The sequence below is a fragment of the Lepisma saccharinum genome, chromosome 8 (genome assembly GCF_977018435.1).
Source record: "Lepisma saccharinum chromosome 8, izLepSacc3.1, whole genome shotgun sequence".
Taxonomy (NCBI): domain Eukaryota; kingdom Metazoa; phylum Arthropoda; class Insecta; order Zygentoma; family Lepismatidae; genus Lepisma; species Lepisma saccharinum.
Genome location: NC_139236.1, coordinates 22,658,884 through 22,682,113, shown reverse-complemented (window position 1 = coordinate 22,682,113; position 23,230 = coordinate 22,658,884). Strand labels below are relative to the sequence as shown.

At 38.2% G+C, this 23,230-nt stretch overlaps 1 protein-coding gene across 4 annotated transcripts in view; it reads right to left on the bottom strand.

The window, feature by feature from the left end:
- The window catches only part of fry (microtubule binding protein furry), a 1,034,138-nt gene that overhangs the window by 35,164 nt on the left and 975,744 nt on the right, over window positions 1-23,230 (bottom strand). For 3 of the 4 annotated variants that reach the window (XM_083126340.1, XM_083126341.1, XM_083126344.1), the window contains 5 exons: window positions 14,610-14,750; window positions 11,285-11,453; window positions 8,616-8,821; window positions 4,772-4,846; window positions 4,321-4,347 (listed from right to left, as the gene is read on the bottom strand). In XM_083126340.1, coding sequence (XP_082982466.1) covers window positions 4,321-4,347; window positions 4,772-4,846; window positions 8,616-8,821; window positions 11,285-11,453; window positions 14,610-14,750 — 618 coding nt within the window. The remainder of the gene's footprint in view (window positions 1-4,320; window positions 4,348-4,771; window positions 4,847-8,615; window positions 8,822-11,284; window positions 11,454-14,609; window positions 14,751-23,230) is intronic. The other variant, XM_083126342.1, reaches the window with a different exon arrangement.

Sequence of the window (23,230 nt, the reverse complement as noted above, 5' to 3'; positions counted from 1 at the left end):
TAATAACGTGGTACTATAAAACAAAGGCGACGCACAAAATTAACGGGCTCACGAGCTTCCACTACCTCCCAAACAAAATACAAATGAGATCGAGAGACCAAAGACGAAGGTATTTATACTTTTTCCTTTAGGAACAAACAACAAAGTTAACGCGCTACACAGTTGCATGGCAACCTTTCTTCTTCTTCTTCTCTGGTAAACACTGTTGCCACGTAAACATTTACCTCAAAACTCCAACAAGAAAAGTAGCGGTAGCGAGGTGATTTTCGCTACAAACTACAAGAATTTTGTAGCGACGCTACAGCTACAGCTACAATTTATAAAATGTAGCGCCGCTACAGCTACAGCTACAAATTTTGTAGCTAGCTACAGTAGCGCCGCTACAAGTAGCGCGCTACTTCCGACCTCTGGGTATGTAGCTGTGGTGATCTCTTGTTCCTTGAAATCTATGAGCTTCATTGAAGCGGTCATTCAGAAACCCTTGCTCATTTTTTGTCACTTTCAGTCACCATGATGAAGTTTATCCTTTAATATTTTCCACACAAAACGCATGCATGTCCTTTGGTGTAAGAATATGGCCCTCAGTTGGTTGCTGCAGACTTGCCTTTGCCACAAGTCTTTTTACCGTCCCACCAATCCCATCACAAGGACCCTTGCCATGGCTTGTGGCAAAAAAATGCCACTCAGCAGCCACACCGAAGTCCTGTTTATGCTTACATAAGTAAGAAAAATTCTTTCTGTTCTCATATTGGGCTCCTGAGCCATCTGAGAAATAATAAATTTTCTTTAGATTTGGGATGAACGTTTGAACAAATGGAATCAGCTGCTTTTGGAAAGCGTAAACAGCAGTTGTGTTGTGTACAATGCAGTCACTTATAATACAAAGACGTTTGATGCATAGATCATCTGAAGAATTAGTCTTAAAGTAGACACAAAAGGGGTGGACAGTAGCTTGAGCATTAATCCAGTGGTAACTCTGGATTTCATCTTGTACAACAAATGTGAAGTTTTCAGAGAAATCACCAATCACTTTCTTTCGTTCTTTTGCAAAATTCTGATTGACTCTGAGCAATAAAGTGGCGACTTTTTAATTGCAGTAACTTTGAAGCTAAAATTTCTTTAAACTCTGAAATTGTTTCTACAACAGTGATCAAATTCCAACGATCTGTTGTTATCCATTGTTTGTAAGTAATTTTTTTCTCGTCGTCATCATCAGAATTGTCCAAATCAGGATTCAGTTCATGTAATTTTAAGTCTTGTGAAATTGTAATTGTAAACTGTGTATATCACAGTGTATATGTGACTGGGATACAAAAAATAGAGGAAGAACTTGAATACGTATATTCTCAAGCGTTTAAATGCTTGTCATATTTTACAGGTAGCTTATGTTATATTTCGCAGACAATTGTTGTATATATTATGTTATATTTCGCATACACTTGTTATGTATCAGAATGGATGTATTGAGTAAGGTTTGATAGTATTGGATATTCATAAACCTTTAAGAAACATGTGCATGCAACTTGTATATACTTACTGACATAATAGTACTCTTGTTTGTTTACTAACATTTGTCTTCTCAATCCAAAAAGTGATTTTGATTTGATTTGATTTTTATTAACAAAAGCACACTAAGTATATATTGAAATATATCAACTAGTAACTAACCAGTTTATCTATTTTAATTTCTGTTTACCCTTATAAAATAATGGAAATCAGGTCACTTTAAGCCTATTTATTATTATGTTTTCACGATGTCATTTTTAGAGATATTTGACAGCCTGTAACATGAACATCGGTGTGAACCCCAAAATGAAATTCACAGGTTTTACTAAGTACTAGTAGGAGTATCCATGGCCAAAATTTCTAATTTTTGGCAGGTCCCCCTTTAGAGATATTTGACCTTGAAATTCACAAATTTTGGAAATTTTCGGATTTCGGAACTAAAAATCTGACAGAAGGGCTTACAACCCCGGATTTGTTTCACCATGGCTGAAAAGCCTTCCACTCATAGTTCTTGCAAAAATAATTCCATCCTGTGGTTTCAAGCCCTTTTGATTTTACAGACCTTTAAAATTGGCAAAATTTCCTGTTACGATGGTTATATTGAAACCCATTAAAGTCCCAGTTACTTAATTCTTACCTTACATATATATACATTTTCTGAAAGGCCAGAATCTCTACTTTCAGGCAGTGAAAACTAGAACATTCCATCTGTAATAGAAATCACACAGCAACCTTTTTTCAAAACCCTTGTAAACACTCATTTTTGCTTCCCGCAGTGATGAAAAATGAGCAGAAATCCAAGATGGCGGAAGATTTTTTTTTTAAAAAAAATCTTTTTGAGCAGGTCACTAGAAAGACCACCTATGGTGAAAATATAAAAAATTAACAAAATGGTCACGCAACCACCTCTGGGTGATTTGACATGGAACGACTCAAAAGTGAATCAAGTGAATATTCCCTGCCCAATGATGAGACTGATTTTCATTCCATCACATTGTTTTAGGTATAGCATTTTCTTCATAATTTTGAAATTAACACTTTTTGATTTCTCCATCATTTTCCTAGTACACACTGTGTTTCCAGTACCTTTCAGTGTATTTATATAAATAAAACTAATTTTCTCCACAGCTGGAAATTTTTCCAGTTGTTCCGATAGCCAATATGAGTTTTTAGACACTATCAGAACTGATTGGTCAATTGTAATGAATTGGTTTCTATTGGAAAGTATTTTATTGTTTTCAACATATGGCCTATGAAATTTTTTTATCTATACAACCGGAAATGCAATGGAGAAATCATATTAAACAACTAAAATAAATCTCCGGTAAAGCATGTGGAATTTGTAAGTTAGAAAAACTTTCACAAACAAAACTTTTTCAAATATATGAACACGTTTTTAACTCTGTAGCTTCATTGTGATTAACACACTTATAGAAAATCAAAAAATAGGCTTCTTCAGTGATAAATTGACATGTTGTTCTTCCTTTATACATGCAAAAATGGCAACAAATTAGGCTAAATAAAGAATCTGACCCACAACACTTGAAAAAGTGTTACACAAACAAACAAAACACTGTCGAGGTCGACTTAGTTTATCAGAAGATTGCTCATTTTTCCAATTGCATTACATACACATAAGAATAACCATGGAAATTTAATATTTCAAAAACAAGAACTAATATGAACATTTATACCAACTACTAGCTTCTTTAAGGTTGAGTTGGTTCTTAAGAAAGAGTTCTTGTTAGGTATTTATTAAGATAAATCTGACTTCAGTAGTATGCAATAGAATTCAGAAGAAACTCAGTGTGCTGTTTTTCCAAAGAACTTCTAAATCACAGGAAATGTGGTGTCAAGAATTAAAGTACCTATGCTTTGAGTCAATGAATTTATAACATATTGATTCTACAATATATACAAACTTACAATTGGATACAATTCACCAATTGGAAATTGTCTAGATTTTCCAATTGGTTTGAGTTGAGATTCCGATTGAAACCAATACATTCCGATAGAATCCGATTCATTCCAATGGAAACCATTTGAAACCAATTCAATCCAATGGAAATTTCAATTGGAACCAATAGAAAATTCCAGCTGGAGTATGTCATAGAATAATACTTATCCATTGAAAAAAAAGAGATGAAAATTTATAAAGTTGCAAATGAAAACATCTCACATTGCAAATGGTGAATCTTTAAAAAATGGATTCTCTTCATGATAAATCAAGATCAAGGTACTAACCATTTTATATTTTAATTATTACAAGTAGTTTTAAAACTACTCATGACTGGGTCTATGTCAAGGGAATTTGTGACCTCGATGCCAATAGAACCATGTATGCAAATTTTAACATCAATTTATTGCTGTAGTTGCACCGAACTTTACCATGTACTTTTTACCATTTACTGTGGCATTGTTTCCAAGCCCTTCCCTATGGTGCGTGAATTATAAAATTGAATATTCTGATCTCTCTCTTTCCACACCAGAAAATTATTAATGTATTTTGCCTAAAGAGTAATATTTTAAAGTTGATTTTGTGCCATCAAAACTATGAAAAATAGTGACGAACCTTTCAACAATAAAAGCAAAATTTACACTTTGGCAAATTACATGCCCCTAACTATGTACATGTGTGATAAGGAGGCAAAAAGCATCAGAATGAATGCCATACCTATTGCACTTTCTTTTATGTGCATCAACCAAATCAGTTGCATTATGTACAATACGGACCATGCACTGCCTTCACCAGAATAAGCTCCAAAAACAAAACAGGAAAATATAACAAAACAACCAATTTATGTATATTGTTACCTTGTTAATAGTGTTAATGTACCCATCCTACAGGGAGACATTCACCATCAGAATATGGAAAACAAACAAGAAAAAGAATCCATCGTTATTCCAAAAAAAAGTCTACAAAAGAAATCAGTTCTACATTACAGTACACTCTATTGAGAAACAGTCAAAGCTTGACTGTCACAAAAAACATTTAGCATTCTCTTAAAAAACTACTATTCTATACGAATTCAAAGAATCATTGCTTGTTAGTAAAAAAAAAAATATTTATTGAAAAATGCAAAAAATGTATCTTCACAACACCAATAGAAAAATAAACTGCCATGCTACATTTTCATCAAAGGGAATAAAAATGCATGTAATAAAAAAATAACCATGGCATGCAAAGCAAATTGACTGAAACATGGAAGAAATGTATTAAGTTAAAATAAAATAACAAATGAGGATCAGAAATAACCATACTTACGGAAGGACTCTTTGGTAGGCCGACACGTTGTCCACATGTTGTTAATAAATTGACAAGGCATTCTCGAACTCTGCCCTAGAAGGTACACAACATTTTTAATTACAGAAAGTTGACATTTTAAAACAACACAAGTTCAAAGATGTCTTTTGTTTGGATTTTTGGCATATTTCAGCACAATTTTCATACTAGCTATGTGTGGGTACTGCAGATATACTCAAAGTATTTGACTTTGAGCTCTTTGCTTATGTTTCTTCCTCAAGGGTATTTATTTGTTTTGCTGCGATCAAGTTGATATTTACCTCAAATATTTGTTAAAGAAATTATTTACTACCATCTAATGAGATCCGTAACTGATAACTCACATCGTGCCTTATCTGGATATAAGTTATATTTTCCAGATATAATTTACTCTTTTAGCAATGTATTAAGCAGAGGCTCATGAAAAATACTCTTGCCATATTTCATTGCACAGGACTATCGATTTCGATAGGAATAATTTGGCAGAGACTATATCTATCAATGGGTATTTGTTCAGCATCCTACATGATTCTACTGCGTTCATATTGCATGGTTAATTCTCGTCATGCATTTTCTAACATTTACAGGGTGTGACTTTATGGTGGACTCAGTTTCAACAGCCACCATGACAATCTCAAATGTTGTATGCCATAGAACACAATTTTCATGTTTCTGAAGACTCTGTGCAATTCTCATTTTTATAGTGATGCCACACAGTGTAGCGAAAACACAGGTGCCCTCAATTTAGCACACGGAACTTACAATTTTCCCTTTACTGTTCTGGCAGAATTTGAACTTTGTACAATTAATATGTTCACTATGACACAGCACTCAAATTATCCCTACCAAAATGGATCTTTCTGTACATACACTTCCTTATAATTCAATTTAACTTTTTAACCATGCAATGCCATGTAAAAAGTAGTTGTAATCAAAAACCCGGAAGAAAAGTCACAATTATCTTTCCCATTCCAATTTGTTTAGCTTTCTGCTATGAAGAACTAATATTCAAGCAGCAACAGACTCCCAGGCACATTAACACACAAAACACACAAAATATAAGTGGCTGCGGTGGCTCAGTCAGTAATGTGTCTGACTACCATGCTAAAGGTCCTGGGTTCGATCCCCGGTCGGTTCAAATCCGGGAACTTTTCTAACGTTGGAAGCGGCCCTGGCACCCACCCAGCGTCGAATGGCATGGGTACCTGGGGGAAACCCTGGGGGGTAAAGGCGGTCAGGAGTGTGATGATGATCACATCACCCCTAACCACGATCGGATCAAGGAAGTGTGGGGCGTTACCCCCACACCCCCCCTATACTCCTTCATGGTGTGGTGCTAAGCACAGGGGAGCACTTTACCTTTTTTTTACATACAAAATATATTGATAGTCACATTAACACACAAGAAATACAAAATATATTTATAGTCTAGAGCTAATAAAGTAAGTACATTCACAATATCTAATAATGTATTGGGTTGGTGCATAAGTTTGTAGTGTTTTGTTATGGGTTGGCAACACTGCACTGCCATGAGTTCGATGTCCATTATTCCATTGTTATTGCTTAGTTTGTAGTTTTGTGTTCGTGAAAACACAGTGTATTCTAATTCTGAGCACATTTTGTCAATTTTGCAGACAAAACAACATGGAGTGTCAAGGGACAAAGTTGAACATTTCCGGCACATTCTGCTCTTCGAGTTTAACCAAGGATCAAGTGCAGCAGGAGTGGTGAAAACAATTTGTGCTGTGTACAGCAAGGAAATGGTTCTCTCGGTTCCGGGGAATCCGATTTGACTTATCTGATGATCCACGTTCAGGAAGACAATCAGATTTTGACAAAGATCGCTTAAATCCTTCACCATGAATTGCTTCCAAAGAACGAAACGATCACTGCTGTTGTGTATAGCCAACAACCAAGATGACTTGCCACAACTGTTACAGACAAACGACCTCGGCATCAGGTGTTATTACTCCATGATAACGCATGCCCACATTCGGCCAAATTGACCAAAGAAGTTATTGAAGAACTCGACTGGGAAACTGTTCCACACCTTCCCTATTCCCCTGACCTTGCACCAATAGATTTGCACCTCTTCTGCTCTCGCTCTAACCACATTCAGGGGGAAGTCTTTCCTGATGAAGCTGCTCTTGAAACATGGGTAACTGATTTCTTCAACTCAAAAACATGGTAGTTCTACAGGCAAGGCACCGAACTCCTCCCCCTACTGACTGAGTGAGTGTTGTGACTTTGTATTGTTAGACTACAATAACAATGTTTCATCTTACCACCTGTGTACTTGTGTTAATTAATTATTGTATTCCTGTTAATGTAAGTAATACAAATTTGCAGCGTTATAAAGTGCTAAGAATTTATGCACCGACCCAATATATATGTTTAGTACACTTGACCACGACAATAACTCCAAGTTAAAAAAATAATAATAATAACTACAAAAATTCTGAATTCAAATGACAGTTTTTGACCAAACATTTTTGTCTTTCACATAATTGTCACTATTGGCACTAGTATGTAATCAAATGATTCAAAGATTGTTTTCTGAAAAAAGTTTATTTTTAAATTCAGGTGCATTCTCTACAGCACAGTGAGTAATGTGGTCGCCTTGTAATCAAGGGGTCCCAGGTTCAATCCCAGGTGAAGATACAGTGTACAGCAGGGTTTTTAAAGTTCCAGGAACCCATAAATTATAATGGGTTTTATTGGGTTCCACAACAGGATTGGAACCTTTATAGTCATTTCAAGGTACCGCTGCATTTTGAAGCTTGAATCAGTGGCGTGCCGACCATTCCTTTTGGGGGTACAACTCAAGTTACATTGGTCATACGACCATGATGCAAATATTTTTCTGTTTCTTACATGCTAGCGATAATTTCTATGTGCATTTTGAACTTTTCATACCCTTTTTTTCGGGGGGGGGGGGGCCGAAACCCCATTTTTTAAAAGAAAAAGTATTTTCAGGGGATTCCCCCTTTCCCCCTCCATATATACGCCGAATGTGCCTAAATTATATATCGTTTGAATCTGTGATTCCTTTTGGGGATGCAACTCAAGTTACATTGGTCATATGATAATAATGCAAATATTTTTGTGTTCCTTACATGTCAGCGATCATTTTTATGTTCATGTCGACACTGTCATGTACTTTTTTCTTGGGGGGGGGGGGGGGCAAATTTGTTTTTCCGAAATTTTGGAATTTTGAGAGTTAGCCCCCTCCCCCCACCACATATACGCCGAATTTGTATAAATTTCATATAGTCTGAATGTCTGGTTCATTCCGCGTACAACGGTATATCACTCATCTCTCTAGGGCAATTAGTCTCCGATCTACACTCATTTAATTGAAACTCTGCATTTTGCTCAAAATCGGCTAGGTACCAAGAGGCTTACATGTGAAAATGGCCTTGGGCGCCAAAAGGTTAAATTGATCCGGAAAAGGTCCCTGTACTATATTTAAATTGATCCAGAAAAAAGGTTTGTGGAAGATTTAAATTAATCCAAAAAAAAAAATGTTCCAGGACATATTTAAATTCATCCGGAAAAAAAATTCCTGGACCGTATTTAAACTGTTCTGGAAAAAAGGTTCCTGGACCAAATTTAATTCCTGGACCTTTAACAACCCTGCTGTAATGGGCTTCAGACCCTATTTTAAAGTATGGGTTCAGTGTTGAGCCCATCTGAGAATAAAGCGGACTTGGAAAAAAAGAAAAAAATGAAAACAGAGCATTGCTTTTTAAATTTACATGAAAGTCAAAAGCTGTCATTTGTAATCATCAACAACAATTCACAAGAGTATAATGTATAATTCAACCTGAGACATCCAAGGACGTTTCCAGCCTGCAACACTTGCACTATCCGCCGGGGACAAAGACACTGAACGTCTTGGGGAAGCTGATGTTGCTGTTCCTCCCCCTTTTTCTGCATCATCGCTCTTTTCCTTCTCCTCCCCTTTTGGAATGTATCGGCGACCAATTACTGGTGTCTGTGATAGATCAAACGTAAACTCCATTGTTCTTCCTGCAAATACAAGTCCACTGTTACATTCATTTCATAAATTAAATATAATAGTGTCGTAACGCTTTACATGTGCTCAAGCAACAGTGCCATAAGCACTTAAGTAAATATTTCCAGCATGTAATCCAAGACAAAATTCAGGTATAGTAGGACCACAAGAAAAATAAACCTTCAGCAAGAAGCCTTTGTGCATCTTCTCCTCCATCCGCTCAGCTTGGTCCATGATGAAGCCTGCTCTACCCTACCCCTCCCCTCGATGAGTGAGTACGATGCACAGGACACGTGGCTCTTTTGCTTGTGGTCCCACTACATAAAGTGTAGATTTTCCAGGATAAATCAAGTTAAAATGTACTTATACAAATGAACAGCTTTTTGTGAATGGTGGCAGTGATTCAAATAACATGGATTTAGTGTTTATTTATAGAGCGATGGGAGTCCAAGGTGAATTTACAAAAATATATAAAATAAACATGGGGTCAAAACATTTCTTGTGTATTTTTCAATGCAGTCTCCCTGTCTATTAACACTATGGATGGGACGATATGAAGTTTTGGCTGATACCGATGAAGCACCGATATAAAATTTACCAATTTGGTATAAAATTCTAAATGGGCCATTCTCTTCCTTAATAAATGTGTTAACACATGCATGCAATGCAAAAGAAGCTGCATATTTAGAGAATTACTTTTAAGAAAAGTACGGCATGGACATTGTATGTTTATATGCATAAAAGTTATAACAAAATGGCAGAATATTGCACTCAATTATAAGATATTTCTTGGATTTTACCGATAAACCAATACACTGATCAGCTAATATCAGCCAATACTGACAGAATACCGATTAATCTGTCCCATTCGTAATTAACACACTCTTCCTCTTTGGACGACAAGCTCATAATTCCAGTGTTGTAGAAAGATTTACCATGAAACCTAAAAAAGAAGTTCAGCAGCATATCACTGTCACTTTTAATCTCGAACTTCACATCTTGAAACATGTAAAAATTACTGGGGGGTCAGGTCAGGCCTGCTGAAAAAGGGGAAGGGATAGATGATCATTCTGAACTTCTGTTCATCTCCGGCAGCCCTGGTAATGTGAGACATGAGTGTTGGTGCATTATCGAGTAACACATTCACACAGTATCTATCCTTAGTCTGGGGAATGACTTGACACAGTAGTCAAAGTTCCTGCATAGGATGTACCATTAATCATGATATTTCTAAAATGGAACTTGATAAGTAGTAAGTGGGCCTTTGCAGTCCTAAAAGCAGTGAGCAACAGCTTTCATCTTGATTTTTGAATTTTTGCCTTCTTTGGTGGAGGAGAGTCCTTATGCTCAAACTGCTTGATGAAGATCTGCTCCATTTTGGTGTCATAATATTGTACCCATGGCACAGATGAGATTGTTTGGAAAAATGAAGAGGATGAGTGCAGAAAGACTGCCAGAAAGAGCATACAACACACAAGGAGTGGAAATAAGGCCCAAGATGTCGGTGGAAAGAGCATATAGTGGAGAGTGTTAGGAGAAGAGGACAAGATTGGAACACCTGCTGGAAGACCAGAAGAAAATGGAGAGGCTTGACTTCTATGCTCACTCAGCCAGAGGCAGGAAATGGCGAAGGATGATGATGATTATGACGAATATTGTACCCATGTCTTGTCTCTTGTTACTAGGGAGGACAGAATTTTTATCTGACTTCTCACTAACTTCGAATTTTCATTCAAGATGTTGATGCGATCTTGAAGTGGATTGATCAACTTCGACACATTGCACACACACTTTTCTCATCATCTATTCGACAGTTAACACATTAGATGAATTGTTGATTATAGAATGCCCATTTTTAAGGCTTTCTGGAGTTTGGACCGTTCTGGGAGGTGGAGATGATTCATCTTGGATGGATTTTTATCCTCTCTTGAACTTGCTAACCCAATTGTACACGATGGCAAGAGAATGAGAAGAGATCTTGTACACATTGACCAAATGAGTGTGGGTGTCCTTGGGTGGTAGACCAACCAGCAGACGAAATACTGTGTCACTATTCTCTACTGGGCCATTCCACACCAATCCAACACACTGTTGATTATAAGGAATGGCATCATAGATATAAGAAAAACATCCAAATCTTAGGTTGTATGGCAACTGGTTTTGAAGTTACAGACTTAAAAATTTGCCAACAAAATTACCAAACTACATAAAACTCAAGTAACTGAGCTAGAGATCTGGGAAAGGTCTCAATCTGAAATGCCTTCTGCATCTTCCATTGTGCCCACCCATCTTCTACTTTATCTTATCACTATTCTTCCTTGTCAGTACAATTAGCAACATAAAATAGCAGAAAACCAACATAAAATAAGAGTTAAATACAAATTCATATAGGCTCAAGCCTTGACTACAATCATAATACTATTTCTGCATTCAAGGTGAAAATTTTTATGTATATGAATCATTGTTAAACCACATACCTGGGAGCTCCTTCTTTGTGAAGATCTCATTATCTGTAAATGAAGGGTGAGGTGAGGACACAGAACATTCCCAATGTGGCTGGTGGAGAGATGTTGGTGGTGCTACCAGGGTGGAAGACCGGGTAACCACTAGCTTCAGGATCTTCAATGCTTCTTTCCAATGTGCTCCCTGCACAAATATGTATTATTAAAACAAATATGGTAGAAAAGCTTTTAAAAAAATCAGGTATCGTATGGAATAACACTTCAGCTTACTCTTAATATTATTGCAACTAGAAGAGAGGATAGCAAAAAGCAATAGCAATTTATTTTCATTATTACCAAGGTTAGTGGTAATAAATAAGATAATTAATACTGAAAACACACTATACTAACCTTCATTAGACTGGTCTGAACATGTACTGAAACAGTGTGGTAAAGGATATTCAGTGCTAAAGAGCCTTTACACGCTTGTTGACTTTATTTCACCCAAAATTAAATTACATTTGGTTCATCTTTAATATATCATCTTTTCGATTATTGCGATGTTGTTACGGGCCAAGAATCACAAAAAGGCTCTCGGGCAAAATTCAGAAATTCCAAAATGCATGTATGTCTAGAGATTTAAAAATCACGAACACATTCTCCCTGTGCTTAATCAGCACAAAATTCTCAACATGGCAAGATGGAGAGAATTGCACATGACCTGCACTACTTGCAATGTTATAAATAAAAACATCCCAGACTATCCGAGTGTAAAGCTTAAAGAAAGGAGTGAAACACACTCATACTCCACCAGAAACGCCGCTAATCTCCATATACCTCGCTACAGAACTTCTGTTTTGCAATCTTCATTCAGTTACATCGCACCTAAAATCTGGAATGCACTCCTGAACGAAATGAAACTACTGAACTACAAACACTTTCGTATGGCAGTATATGATTCACTGATTGATGATCAGAAGCAAAGTAAGACCACACATGATTAAAAACTGTTTCCGTGATTTATTGAAAAAAAAAACTGGACTGAAACTAAGTAATAATACATGTATATTATTATCTTTTCATTTATTAGCACACACGCACTGTATATATTTTTTCATGTGTTTTCTTTTTGTGATTTTCTTTGTGTAGTAGTAGTTATTCTTTTTATAGTTTCTTTTATGTTATTTTACTTATGTAGTGTCTTATAATCTTCATGTATAATAATGTACCTAGGTACTCTGCTACATCTTTGTTTGTCGGGTTAGGTGGTAGATCAGCATTTGCTGAACCTCGCCCAAGAATAAAGACCATTGAAATTGAAATTGAAATAGAGGACTGCATCACCTTTTTGAGGTAAGGAATTGGCTCTTTATATCTAACAATTTAAAAGGTAACAAGTAGTCCTTTATTTTTCTTTCTTGTTGAGGACTATTAACCCCTTAACTTACCAATTATTTCATGAAAGATGATCTAATTTTTCTTTCATTACTAACCCCAAATATATCTTTGGTGTCAAAGATTAAACATAGACTGTGTGAAAAAAAAAAGCCTCTGGGATTTCAAGCATGTTAATTGCAGTATACAATGGTGTTTTGAATGTAATTGTGGAGCAACAACAAGAAAGATTTATTTCACACATTTCTCACCATATAGCAGCAATGTCACATGGCTGTACAGGTTAAGTTGATTATAGAAGCCATAGTGCTGTATAATGGTGTCGCGAAAGTATAGTACATGTTATGACTCGTAGAAACGAAAGCAGAGAGACTCAAACAATGGAATTTCATGCTAGTGTATGGTATGAATGCTCCAAGTGACAAAAGCATACGCAAACGCTATATAACAACAATTAAGAAAGGTTGAAGAACTAGCTGTTAAAAAATTCTAAAATATTTATCCAATTAGTGAACATTTTCATTCTCCATACACATTACATGTTCCTGCATAAGCAGCTATGGGGATCATTCAGCCCTTCACCAATGCGTACTGCCAGCAATCGTGGTGAAGTAGATGTAGTCAGAGTATGGTGCTGATAACATCTTCACTATGGGAGATATCAATAATATGTGAAGTCGTACCTCCACACCCCTTAGTGCCTTCATGGCTCAGAGTAATGCACAGGGGTGAACTATATCTTTTTAAAATAAAAGTGGTCATTACTTTTAAGTTTTGGAAGGATCTGGTTAACTTTGAATAATATGTAGGGGTTGCTACCATGATCTCAAATTGTACATCAACATTCACTGTGAAAATAGTTTAAATGTTGTCATTAGGTGAATTTATTGGTGATGGATAGTAATTTAAAATTGTGGTCCAATAATGTTTAGTCCATGAGCAAGGTTAGCGTCGTCGCCTTGCAATAAAGGGGTCTTGGATTCGATACCTGGTGGAGGCCCATAGTGGTTCGGATCCCACTTTAAACTGTAGCTCCAGTCTCGATTAGTCTTACTGTGCATAAAGTGGACCTAAAACACCAAATCAACCAATCAACAATACTGTAATAGAAACATATTTCAGATGTACCCCCATAGCAATCCTACTAGGGACGTTCAATATATAAGTTTCCCTGTGCTATAAAATATTGTATAAAGCAATGCCATTAAAAAGAAGCACATGGTTGACAAGCGCCATCCTTCGTCTACAAGGAACAACAATAGATTTGTTATCAGACGTGAAGGCGCATGCGCTCAAGGGCGAAAAGTAAATGCTTGTTCGGAAAACGTGGGCTCGCGTCATAAGGAGTTCAGAAGCATGGATGCTAGTGGGGGATTCTGTTCATGGACTTTTTGGAACGAGGAAGAACAATTAATGCTGACCGTTATTGTCAAACATTGGATAAACTAAAAAACGCAAATCAACATAAGCGACCAGGTCTCCTGTCAGCTGGTGTCATTCTTCTTGACGATAACGCTCGCCCCCACTCAAACACGACACAAAATTGAAGAATTGGGGTGGGAACGGCTGCCCCACCCTCCATACAGCCCCGATTTAGAGCCGAGTGATTTCCATCTTTTTCCGGTGTTAAAGTCTGAATTGCAAGGTTACCATTTCGAAACAGGTGAAGAAGTGAAGCGTGATGTGAGAATAGTGCTTAATAGCCAGAGCCCTGATTTTCTTGCAAAGGGTATGGACAAATTGGTGCAACGGTGGGACAAATGCCTGAATCTCTATGGGGATTATGTGGAGAAGTGAGGAAGGATCCTCCTACACATGTATGTATAGTTTTCTAATGTATCTTAAAAATAACATTTTTTACAGCATACGGAAACTTATATATTGAACGACCCACGTATCTAAGTATATTAGTGAGAGCATCAGTATGATGGTACTTCTCATGTTGCGGGCTTCCGCACCATCTTACCTCAACGTATTTGGCTATGACCCTCAACAGATCTCCATTTATTGGTTGAGTAGCAGCAGAATTCAGATCTACATAGTGGAGCATGCAGTGTATAACACTGAGAATGGGTAGCTGAACACATGCAGGTCCCTTGTCTAATACCTGTAGGAAAAGTAACAATTGTTATTAATTGGGTTTTGCAGAATTACATATTTTGGTTTCTAAAATTAGGGATGAATCGGTATGAATTATTATATTGTAGAGATATGGAGACCATTAGACCGAGAAAACCTCGTCATGTTAATATTCACACTTGTTCATTTCCTGAACTTGTCCGACCAGCGAGTGATCCCAAGAATGCGCTAGCTTGTAACTTCCGTAAAAACCAGGAACTGGAAAGGCAAACGCGTGGATCTAAACAGGATCTACCGCGTTTGAAAGGTTTAACAACCTTTCGAGGCCTAGAATGATAAAAGCAAGCTCCTACCCGGAGCTAGTTCTCTTTTGATTCTGACACTCATCGACGCTACATGGATAACTAGTCCGATTACTTTACAACACGTTACACTGCTAACTACGACGATGGAACACGGAGTTACCGCTGCCTAGCATGCTACAAGGCGCAAGGGATCGCTTGGCTTGGTGAACTGAGGGTCGCTGGATAGAACCTTGGAACTTTCACGATTCGGTCTGCGAGAAGCATTAGGACAAGACATCACACACATCTACCAGGTATGAACAAGCGTGAATAACCTTTTACACCAACTTTCCATATCTCTACCCTCCTACGGAGCAGGTTCAGCCATCAAACATTATTAAGCTCTACCTAAAATGTTTAAATGAAACTTCCCTGTACCTCAGAGCCCAGGGAAAACGGGCTTACAACATGGTGGAGTTGCTTCAGGCCCTTTTTGCAATTAAGTACCCTCCTGTACGAATTGCTTTACATTAAATTATTCCCTCCCACCCCTCCCTCCCACTTTGGGAGCATTTTTAAAGTAAATTTTTAGTAATTCCAACTCATACTCCCACAAAACGCTTAAGATGCGTCAGAACCACTGACAATTTTGTGTATTACCCTATGGAAAACAACCCCTCTTTTTCTTTTATGCCGAGCCCCCCCCCCTTTTTCAACAAAAATCTAGTTCTTCTGCATAACATGTATTCAAGCATCATTCACACAGGAATGAGAACACTTGCTTATACTTCTTTGACCAGCGATATATTAATGACATAAATAACTGTATAACCATACTTTCATTTGTTCTTTGGTCAGCACGACGAACCTTCGTTTATGAATACGTCACAGATAGCGTTGCACGAACACCTACATTCCTCCCTCGACCAAATCATAGAGTTAGCAACTGCAATCACGGCAAATCCAATAAATTCACGACCTTTAACCCCAATTCCCTCCCCTCCACTAACACGGTTAAGGTCTGCTAATAGAAATTACCCTCAATTTGTCCTTGGACTACAAACACCCAACAAAAACCAACCCCAACCCTTAGCGAGTACCCCGGCTCCCGTTTCAACTTCCTCTAACACTGTTAATAATTCTGGTAACGTAGCTGTAGAAATTCCCACGACTAACATGGCTACCCCAATTCCAACTGCGTTATACCCGGCACCATTTAGCGGAAATGACCCTAAGCACATTGACTCATTTTTCCTTAAGTTTCAAAATGTAGCACACGCCGCAGGATGGTCGGAAGCTAAGCGTAAAGAGATGTTACCTTTATTTTTGACGGACACCGCTTTAACTTATTTTCATGACATACAGAAACGACCCAATTTTGTAGACTTGACATACACCCATATCAAAGACGAGCTAAATACACTATTTAAGGGATCATACTTGTCAGCAGATCCTGTACAGATAATTCTCCAGAGAAAACAAGTGGTAACCGAGCCCATTCACACCTACGTTATTGCTAAAAAGGCATTAGTCCAGCAATACTTCCCGAACGCCACTGAAGAACAAACTCTCTCTTACATCATCACGGGACTGCGAGCCAAGTACATTGGCTGTTTAACCAACAAGCATTTTGCTAGAACAGAAGAATTAATTGCCCACCTACAGAATTCCGAACGCCAGCAGTCATTAATTAATTCCCGTATGTTGGAAGAGAAATTGGAAATTGATCAGGCCATCGCTCAGGCGAGCTTACCCCAGACATTCATCCCGTCACCACTTCACAGCTGTTCGCATGCACAGGTCTATTCCCCCCTCCCCAGTAGTGCGCACAACCCAGCTCAGCACTTTGTACCATACAACCAGTGTCCATCTCCTTCTCTCCCACCATTGACACATCAAGTCCAAAGTCCGGCTCTCGTAAATAGTTCCCACACAGTGTATCAAGGAATGTATCATATACCGAGTTCTGATAGTGCCCGCTGCGCGGCGACACCAGCCGTACCCAGAGTAGAACATGCTCAAAATGCCGCCTCTGGTGACGAAATAAACAAACTTTCGTCACAAATCTCGACCTTAACTCTGCACTCGAACGAAGAGATGAACGCCAGTTCTCTCTTCAATCTTTGCTCAAATGTGCTGGAATTTGCGAAAACGGCTAATCAAAACGCACATAACAGAGGTTTCAACAAGGGGAATAATAAGTCCTCTTCCTACAGAAATAATAATAATTCTAGAGCTAATCACAGAGGTAACTTTCGATCGAACTCAAGAGGCCAGTTCAGAAGTAATGGTAACAAGAGGTTTCAACGTCGAGATCAGGCTAATCGCGACGATGCAAATACCTCAGCCTGCAAGTTTTGTGGTCGTTATAATCACGAGAGCGACAACTGCTTTTACAAGCCACAACGAGACAGTGTTTTAAACTAAAATCGTCTTCGACTTGCAGGAACGAAATCGAAGATAATACCAGATTAGATAAAGTTCCTATAATTGAGAGAAATGGCCTATACTTTATTAATAGTAGCATACAAGGAAAACAGGTAGATTTACTTATTGACGTGGGTTCCCAAATCTCAATTTATCCCTCCCATCTTCTCCCTACTGAAAGAAAAACATACAAAGTACAATCCACAATCCAAGGTGTGTCTGGATCGAAACTGAGTGTGTCTGAAATTGTCGTTCTTCCTATCATAATTGGAAAGCGTAAATATTCGCACCCATTTAGAATAGTAGATTCAATTAACGTCCCTCCCCTTTTAGGAAATGACTTTTTACGAACGCAGAAGTGCGAAATGTCGTTGAAAGACAACACAATCACTCTTTGTCATTTAGGACGTACTCCTAATTATAGTATTTTAAGATCAAAGTACAAGACTCACCAGCTGTCGCATGACATATTTACCCAAATTGAGAATGTAAATGTGTATGAGGGAAAAGCTACCCTTTCAAACACAGTTCAGTTAAATCCACGATCCAAGACTTATATCAATTTGAACATTACCACTACGACACCTAATACCCATAAGCCTGTACTTTTTACACCATCTGCTTCCCTTATGAGCCAGCATCCAGTAGTCCTTCCCAATGCTGCAGTAAACCCGCAGTCACCTGTCATTCACATACATAACCCTACGGAAACCACAATCACTTTGGAAAGTGACACAATAGTAGGCGAAATATCGACATGTGAAATTTTAACTGACGTTACTTCCGTTTGGGAACATAAAAGTGAAGATGTTGCATTTTCATACTCTTGTAATGAAAATACTACAGTAAAGCAACAACTTAGTGAAAGTCAAAAGAAATTTGACTCCTCCCTCCTCACAGTTAACCCTGATATTCCCCGAGAAGAAAGAGAAAAAATCCTAAAGCTCGCATACACGTATGCAGATATTTTTCTCTGGCCAGGGGATAAATTGACTAAAACTAATGTTTTGGAGTATGATATCAAACTGACAGATGACACCCCAGTGTATGCCAAAACCTACCCTATTCCTTTTCATTACCGAGAACCCATGAAACAGGAAGTTCAGAAATTACTAGACCAAGGTGTTATAGAGCGCTGTGAAGGGAGTCCCTATCGACACCCAGTCCTATTAGTTAAGAAACCCAATGGGACTTACCGTTTTATCTCTGACCTCCGCGACCTTAACAGAATAATAGCTCCGATTTCCTTACAATCCCCAGACATAAAAACCATCATGACAGAGATGGCTGGAAAGAAATATTACTCAATTTTAGATATGTCCAGTGCATTATTTCAGGTATCATTAACAGAGCGTTCTAAGGACATTACCGCCTTTTCTATTAACAATCTTGGTAGTTTTAGGTATGCTAGGTTATGCCAGGGATTGAAAACATCCCCCGGTGTAATGAATCGCGTAAGCAAACTTGCCCTTAGTGGAATAGACAGTTCAGAACTTTCTGTTTACACTGATGATATTATTATTTACAGTTCAAATCTCCCACACATGCTTAACATACTGGACAGAGTGTTTCAAAAGTTACGAACAGCATCCCTTAAATTATCACCCTCTAAGTGTAGGCTAGCTTTTACCGAAGTAAAAGTCCTTGGTAATTTGGTATCTCAAAAGGGAGTTAAGATTTCAGAACACATTCTTAAAGCTATTTTGGAATATCCCACCCCTACCACCAAACGCAAGCTTCGTAGTTTTCTAGGACTTGTCAATTTCATTCGACGATTTGTGCAAGGTTTTGCAGGACCAACAGAATGTTTATTTAAGCTTCTTAAAAAGAATGTTAAGTTTCAATGGACTGATGAACACCAGAAAAGCTTCGAAACACTGAAAGAAATGATCACGTCCGCCCCTATCCTCCGCCCTTATGACCCTAAACGCCCCTCATATGTATACATTGACGCGAGCGGAGAAGGAGTTGGAGGATCGCTGTTACAGCCTGATGACGAAGGAAATTTACATCCATGTGCCTATTGTTCACGAGCCTTAACAGACACAGAGAAAAGAGCTGACACATTTTCACTCGAAATTGCAGGTGCATATTATGTATTGAAAACTTTCAAATTTTTTCTTATGAATCAACATTTTGTGGTTCTCACAGACAATAAAGCCTTATCTTATCTTCGTTCAACTAAACACCATAGTTCTATTTTAGGAAGAAGAGCCCTTTATTTTCAGAATTTTGATTTCGAAATAAGGCATGTCAGCGCTAGTAAAAATGAACTTGCGGATGCACTCTCCCGTGCAAGTTTACCGCTTGACAAGACTAATCATGACAAGAAAGATGATGATGATGACTTATTTTTTCATCAAGTATTTCATGCACAAGCAGCAGATTTTGATATTAGTTCAGAACAACGTAAAGACCCCTATTTCAGAGACATTATTGACGTATTAGAAAACAAAGATAAAGCTAGTGACCCTAAACTAGAAAAGCTTTCGTATTCTTATGTACTCAAAAATGGAGTCTTATACAGGACTAATAAAATCAAAACTGGTAATAGGGATAGACTTTGTATTCCTCATGCATTAAGAAATCAAGTTTTCGACCTTATTCATGCACACAAAATGAATGGAAGTCACCAAGGTGCTCAAAAGACATATAATTTAATGCTTATGCGCTACTTCTTCCCCAATATGAAGAAATTTGTGTACGATAAGGTTAGACATTGCATCCCTTGTCAGATTTCAAAGAAACCACAAGGTTCTAAACCGCATACGCTGCAAACATTTCAACCAGCCCAGATTCCTTTCCAACGAATCCATATTGACGTATGTGGTCCTTTAGTCTCTTCAAAAACGCACAAATACAAATATTTCCTATCGGTAGTTGATAGTTGTACAAGGTACGTAATTACAGCTCCTTTGGCTAATCACGATGCACAAAACATAGCAACAGCCCTAGTTGAGAAAGTCTTTTTAGTCCATGGCATCCCGGAAACGATCTATTTAGATCGTTCAACGCCCAATTCAAGTTTACTCTTACGAGAGTTAGCTAATATTACAGGTGTGCAACTAAAATATGTAGATACTTGTGCCCATTTCACGAATGGATTAGTTGAGAGTTCATTTAGTTACTTAAAGAAAGCTATGAGAGTCTTTGTGTTAGAAAAGAAAGCTTCGTGGTGTGATTATTTGGCTAGCGCAGCGTTCAGCCACAACGTTACAATCCATTCTGGATCCCTCCAGAGCCCGTATTTTACTTTATTTGGCTACAACCCAAGGATCTTAGCTGACGCTGTCCTTCCTTCGAACCCCGACAATGTTTCCCAGACGAACGCACAGAGACTTGAACTCCTGACCTCCATACGTAAGACAGCACATGGCAACTTGAACAAGCGTTATGAACAGCAGAAAAAGTACGTAGACAGCACTTCTAGGAAAATACAATACTCACCAGGACAACATGTATGGATTCTAGATGCCACTCCAACTCCAGGCGTGTCAAAAGCTTTTGCGTCCTCTTATAAGTACAAAGGAACTATTCTTCGCAAAGTTAATGAGAATTCCTACGAAGTTACTTACATCGACGGCAGAAACAAGGAGAAATCTGACACTATTACTATTTCTAGACTTAAAGCCCGCTACGACTAGTGCCATGATAACCCCACTAACATTCATTAACACGCCACTCCGTTGTCACTCGCTTTAGCCTCCTCGCTCCTCGTTGCGAACATTGTACATGCATGATCCAGCATTTTCTCACGCTCATCCACCGTCCCCCCCCTTCTTCCACTCCTCGTGCACGCACTGCATTTCTTCGTTAGAACGAACTCATTTTTATTTTTAATACAACATGGTTATTTTTATTTTTAACAAGATCAGGATTACAGAATGCTATCTCAATCGTCGGAACATTTATAATACATCTCTTGCCTAATAATTATTTTCTTACAGATATTTTAATGTAATTTTATAATTTGCGTTTCAACGCATAGTAATAGTCAGAACATATCACTTAGCTGATTTGACTAATAAGTACTTAGTGTGTTTATGATCCGAACTAGCAAATATTTTTTTTTTCCCCATTTGCTGGTACATATACGCTCAAATGAAGAAAAAAGTACAAAGAAATAAAGAACGAATGATCTAAGATAGAACAAGATCAATGATTTAAAGAACAAATGAACTGCGTAGAACTTGCTTGAACAATTGGCTTTTTGGCCATAGCAATTTTTTATTATTTACGCTCAGGTGTACCGCGAACTGCTTCTTTGAAAGCTGCAATGCACTAAATATGTTAATAAAGCATATAATACATATAGGCAAATGTTCCCACTCTTTTCTTTAATTTTAGAGTTCAAATATTGATAGCATACAACATGGTATAGCTCATATCCCATGAAATTAAAACTTACTCTATTTTTCAATGAACTATTACACAAATCTATTACTTACTCTTTTTCACTTCTTTTTCAATTATTTTTTTTTAGCAGCGAATCGAAGGCGCTTAAACCTTTGTCCACAAGACACGTAAAATTCTTGCAATTGTTTTTATAAACGACATTTACACATATTACAGAAGGAAATGTCTCGTAATCACTTAGTTCGTTCTATTATCGCTGAATTCTCCCTTTCTTTTCTCATTTCAGACCCCTACAAACAAGATGTCTCCAGCTCATTACGCTATTATCGCATCCATCGTAATAGCTCTTCTTGGCATACTTATTTTATTGGCATTATTAATTATATCTTGCTGTCGTTCCCCCAAATCACCTGTTACCACACCCCAACAACGGTTAGAGAAATCTTCCATTAGTGCCCCAATTGCTTTACAATCACTTTCGCATGCCCCGGAGACAACAGTCATTCCCACGCCACCCCCTCTTCCCCCGGCCCTTTTCACCTCTGGTACCAAACAGATAAATACTTCCACTCAATGTACCACCTTTCTTTCGAAAGGACGCCGACTTCCGGCACCTCAGGTCAAGCCACCGTCGCCCCCGGCCCCTAATCCGGCTAGGCCGATTATTCCACCTATTCCCCCCCCATTCCCCCCCGGCGAACTTTCCTTACAACATGGAATTATTCCACCCACTCTCCCCCCCGTTGCCCCGGCGAACTTTTCATCAGGTAAACCTGTTAATCATAAACAGGCCCCCTTCAAAACGCTACATCATATAAGTAATAACGCCCCTTCGCCGTCATTCAAATTAGATATTACCTCCCCTCCCCCCCAAAATAATTCACCAGTTTTAACTGAAAGTCCCTTTTCAATCGATTTTATAACCCGTCATCACTTATTGTAAATCTGCTCCACTACCTTTTGCTTTTTCCTAATTTTTCCTTTTACGCTTGTTTCATTATCTCATCGCCACGGATGTTACTGGACCCATGACACCACCGGCTTGTACCATCGAGCGACAGACCTAGGCTCATCGCAGAGACCAACAACGATCTTGTGGAGTTCCAGCACCAACAAGGACCCGTTCCCGTCTGGACCCATGGCTGATTTTTCCACCTTCCACGCCGCGACCCAGATGTGGAGCGCTTTACCCAGGACGTTTCTTGCCCCGAAGCGCCATCGCAAATTTGACTTCCAGACTGCCCTCCCATGACGATCTACATCGACAAGGCCCCGCCCACTGAGTGCATCCTGCTCTTGTTTACTGACGACACATGATACTTATTGTTATCTTACATCGGCTACAAGTGTTCCGGTGCTCAGCTATTTCAAGTACCGTAAGGCACACGCTATTAGTACTAACATATGTCATTTACAGTGCCAAAGTTTGTGCCCATGAATG